Source organism: Anguilla rostrata, chromosome 13, assembly GCF_018555375.3.
Source record: "Anguilla rostrata isolate EN2019 chromosome 13, ASM1855537v3, whole genome shotgun sequence".
NCBI classification, from domain to species: Eukaryota; Metazoa; Chordata; class Actinopteri; order Anguilliformes; family Anguillidae; genus Anguilla; species Anguilla rostrata.
Genome location: NC_057945.1, coordinates 31,872,497 through 31,877,375, shown reverse-complemented (window position 1 = coordinate 31,877,375; position 4,879 = coordinate 31,872,497). Strand labels below are relative to the sequence as shown.

Sequence of the window (4,879 nt, the reverse complement as noted above, 5' to 3'; positions counted from 1 at the left end):
GCGGGCCTCCTATCAACGCCAGGGACGAGACGGCCCGAATCTCCTCCATCTTTTCCGTTTGCCTCTCGCTCAGCTTATCGCTCTAAGCAGGTTACGTCGACAGCCAGCAGCACCTTCGAAAATTTGTCTACTTAGCGAAGCCTTCCCATGGCACCTGGCTTCGTTTCCCCCTTGTTTTCGAGCTCGTCACCTCCGCCATGCGGCCCTATGCTTTTAAATCACCCCACCCCCCCCACCACCATCCCCTTATCTTGATTGGCCCCCATATAAATGTAATGTTATCAGTTTGTTTGTATCTCTCCCGCACACACCCCACCCCCCCCCCACCTTCCCCCCACGGCAACCCCCTACCCCGCCACCCCCTCCCCCACCCCCACGGCTTATCTAAACCGCCTTTGAGTTGCGTGCCGCACATATGCGCTAATCGCCAGGAGCAGTGCTCAGCAGCTTGGTAAGCTGCTTACAGCCTTCCTCCCAGATTAACCAGTGGAAGCGGCGACTGGCGAGGCTCCCATCAGATGGGGAGGCGCACCTGTGCGAGCGGTCTCTCCGCACCATGTGACCCCCCCCGCGCCGGCGCCTCCCCGCGGCACCTCACGCATATCCGCGGGGGGGGGGGGGGGGGGCCTTGCACTGGGAGGCACACCTGTGCCGTCCGCTCACATTCAAGGAAAAGTCCCGTGGAAGGCTCCAGTTTAGCTTAGCGTGAGGAGCACCAGCGAACGATGTGACAAGCGAGAGCAGAAGACGGGGAGGCCACGTGCACTTCTAAACGACCTCGGTTAACAGCGCCCGCCAAATTAAAAGCAAGCACGCAATACCAAATTACTTTCTGTTAGCCGTTACAGGAAGGAGCAATGAATCACCCATTCAAACAACAAATTGGCTTTGGGCACAACCATGGTGGCATAGCTTTCATTCAGCGATTGTCACCCGACTTGGCGCACTGTTACCATGGCAGCTGCCCGTGACCGTGGCGATGCACGCACTGGCCTTTTCTGGCTGCCTGGAGCCCAGTTTGCGTGCTTCCTCCAAAACAGAACATGCTACTTCCTTTTTTCAACCCCCCACCCTGCGCTCGAACACACAAATATCTGCTCAGTTCAACCTCCGCTCCGCAAACCCCCCCCCCCCCACCCCCAACGCAGGGGTTCGAAACTGTCACAGTCCAGGCCTGCCCCCACAATGATTAAAATAAATACAGCTCTCGCCCTCCATCAGGACTGATGAAAACGTGCAATTAGCGAAAGAAAGAACACACACCTAGATAGCAGCCATTCTTTTGGGGCACACCAATAATTCCTACGCTGCGAGAACAGAAGAAAGCCGTGTAAAATCAGCTAAAGAAATGACCTCAGTGGCGTTTGTGAAGAGTGTGCAATAATGCATTTTTGTTTTGGTGCATGCAGGTTAACTTGTCAGTAAAAGAAAGAAAAGAATATATATATATATATATATGCAGCCCGTATTTATACAAAATTGAAATATAAGAAAGCTACTTCATATTTTAAGTAACATTAATATGCAGGCCTATTTTTTACATTAAGAAAAGCCCCTCGTCACTCTCAACAAGACAAGACCAGCAAGTCCACATTTCACCAAACCAAAGCTCGACAGATTCTGTTTTAAGGACACACAAACGTGACTGTTAGTCGGTTCCTGTTCTCTTCATTGTCAAAACCCAAGCCGTATGCATGCAAGGCAAAACATTCACACATTTATGAGTTGTTTTTTTAATCAACTCTCCAACAACGTTCTGCCCAGTTGTGAAATAAGAAAATCATAATGGACCATAAGGAAGAAAGATGCACTAAAACACTCATCTGAACTGTACTCTTACCACTGGAGACGAAATTCGACACCCAGGGCAATCACAGATTGGAGGATGTACCTGTAAAATTCCTTTGGACATAAGGGTCTTCAGACTTTTCCCTGAAGAGGAAGAGAGAGAGAAAAAGACAACACAAATGAGACTGGAAGAAAGTAGCCTGTAGCATGAGTTGAAAAATCCGATATATACTCTGTGATTTTTGTTGTTTTGTCGAGGTTGTTGTTTTGGTTGTACTTGTCGTTTAGGGGTCATGTCTATTGGCTGTCATGTGATGTCATGTATGCCTTCACTTCAGGCATTCAATATTTGTATGAAAGCTACAGCAGGAGATTGTATGAGGCAGAAGGCTTCTATATATTGAGTTGTTTGGTCCATGGAGGAACCAATTTTCAGACTTTCCTGTCACTGTTGGATATTTTAATTAAGAATTTGATTCATTTCCCAGTATTTTGAGATAGCATTCACTCCACGTATAGTAGTCATATAGGGTCACCAAGATGGTCATCATCAATCCTTAATGAACAATAATCCTCTGAAAAAAGTGTGGTAACCATTTTTAAAAATACACAAACAAGTGCATGCACAAACTGTTTTAGACATGGGGCAATATGTCCATCTACTCCCCCCCACACACACACTCCATACACTTTCAGTAACTACCCAATCTTTTCCAGTCAGTTCAGTTTAACTAGAGGGGAAAACACAGAGCTCTCCGGACGCGTACACACTGACGCAAGAGTTGGCTCGTGAATTTAACCAAACCTACCAAGTCTGTAGCCTACACAAAACATGCTCAATAAAATACCAAGCTCCCATCCAATCCCTGTGACTATAAAAGGGGAAAAAAACATGTAAACGCGAGTAATTGTTTAGGTGACTGGACCCATTGCCCGGTTTCACGTAAAAATGTGGTCTTAAGTGAATTTAAGTGGATTTAGCCAAAATATATATTTTTTCATTTTGCAAAGTTTGGTAGTCATAAATGGTTGCCATATTTCAGTGACAACGTTTTTTTTCCAAACCGTAATAAATAATAACATAAAATCACCAAACCAAGATATATCAGCTGGCAATGTCATTAAGTAAAGCAATATATTTTATGGTTAATCACGACGTCTCCGTTATTGTGCCTAATATTATTTCAGTTGCTTAAAGGTTTGGATCCAGCGGTCGTAATGAGGTTCAGCATCACTATGTCCTCGCAAGAGAAAAGCATTATGTCCAGTCGCAATATCCTGATATACCCTGAAATTTCACCTTATCCCAAGCGCGGCATTCCCAAAGCACCGTCCACAGTTTGTCTGTGTCGTGTATGGCTGCAAAAGATACAGCCAAGTGTCTTCGCTTTTCTCCTCTTTTTTTGTCTGCTTTCGGTGCTAAACTACGCACTGTAGTTGCTCTGCCGCCGTGTAACCCTTTAATTCCAAAACGGCTCCCGCTCCGATGAAACAAGTTCAATATAACAAAACACCTCGCAATTATATTAGGCAGGCTACATATGTTTGGAAAGCGTTGGGTTTGTTATCTCTAGGCTTGCGTGTATATTACAATGAAAAATGTCTTACCTTTGTGCCTTATACTACGTTTCCAGTCTTTGGCAGTTTCCCTTCCACTGACAAACTGAAACTCGTTCGGGGTGAGCCACTCGCCCCGATATTTGATGGAGGGTCCCTTGCTGCCCTGGCAAAGCTTGTTAATGTACAGCAAAGCCTTGTTCTCCCCGCATTCCACCTCGATGCAGGGCTCCCCGTTGTCAAAAAAAGGCTGAAAGTCGGGAATGGAAGAGAATCTCTCCAGCATTAAGTCTTCGGGGTAGTGGTGAAGGTGTTGGTGATGTAGCGCGGTGTCGTGTAGTCCCAAGTAAGCGCGATGATGGGCGAAAATTTGATCGTACGGCGGCGGATGAGGGGTCACCACGGGGATAGAGGTGGCATTTAAAGGGGCCAGGTATTCGGGCTGGTTGAAGGCAGCCAATGCCATATCGTCCCCATCCAGTCTCTCCTTTTTGATAGCGGGCATGTTAGTAAAAGCGCAGCGCCGGTTTACAAGTGATCAGCTTCTCGCTCGAATCAACTTGTGTGTCCTCTTTACGGAGTTCGTCGGCTCCCGACTCCCAGTCGGGGCTACTTTGTTTTACGCAGGAGTCCCGTGTCGCTCTCTGACAACAGTGCGTCTAAGTTCACCAACAGATTTCCATTCAGTTCACAGCTCTCTGTAGCCTCGCTCTCCGCTAGGCTCACAGCTCGCTCGCATGACGGGTTTCGCCGCTCTCCTGCCCACTAAAACTAATCTGACTCTCTCAACTAATACCTGACATCTTGGCGAGATCTCAGCAGCCGTAGACATTATGTCTGTAAAAATGCGTATTGATCCTATATCGATCTGCCTCTGGGATGGAGTTTTATTTTATTTTATTTTCAAAATTACACCATTCGGTTTCCTTCGTTTTTTGCTTTATAGCATATAATGAACCAATGTTTACAGACTAAATGTCTAATTTTATTGTACCCTAAATGTTTATTAAAACAACATAAACAACTATTCTGATATTTTGCTATCAAGGTGTCTGAAGGACACCGCTTTCATTGTCACATAGAGACACGACACATTTTAAAAAGTTAATATACTCCACCACGGCAGAGGTGCAAACCAACTAGCCGCCTCTGCGTTCCGTATTTTCTGTATTAATCTACAAGAGATATCTGGAACGAGTGGGATGTTTTGAGGCGTTCTTTAACCCTATATATCTCTCTAAAGTCACGCTTTAGTTCAGAGACCCCGACCAAACAAGATTTGCACTCTCCGCCGCTTGGCCCATTTAAACAGCACAAGCTTTTCAAGCGCGGAATGGTAAAGGGGGGTCGCGACGGACGTAATTGCTGCAGTACAAACTAAAAGGCGATATCCTTGTATTTCGTTCCGCTGTTTTTGTTTTGCGTAATATTTCTATATTTTCTCATTATTTTAGAGAATAGAAAGATGGACAATGGAAATTTTGTCCAAATACAATATTACAGCTCCTCTTAGTCGATTCGGCTGCCTCCATCA

The 4,879-nt window shown here is 45.8% G+C and overlaps 1 protein-coding gene across 5 annotated transcripts in view; it reads right to left on the bottom strand.

The window, feature by feature from the left end:
• samd11 (sterile alpha motif domain containing 11) overlaps window positions 1–4,629 on the bottom strand; it is a 72,287-nt gene extending 67,658 nt beyond the window's left edge. The window contains exons 1-2 of one of the 5 annotated variants that reach the window (XM_064304709.1): window positions 3,397–4,629; window positions 1,841–1,932 (exon numbers count right to left, since the gene is read on the bottom strand). In XM_064304709.1, the coding sequence (XP_064160779.1) occupies window positions 1,841–1,932; window positions 3,397–3,850 (546 nt within the window). In that variant the 5' untranslated portion in view covers window positions 3,851–4,629. Of the gene's footprint in view, window positions 1–1,840; window positions 1,933–3,088; window positions 3,108–3,396 lie in introns of those variants that run through there. The other 4 variants (XM_064304707.1, XM_064304708.1, XM_064304710.1 and 1 more) reach the window with 4 other exon arrangements.
• Window positions 4,630–4,879: the final 250 nt, after the last annotated feature.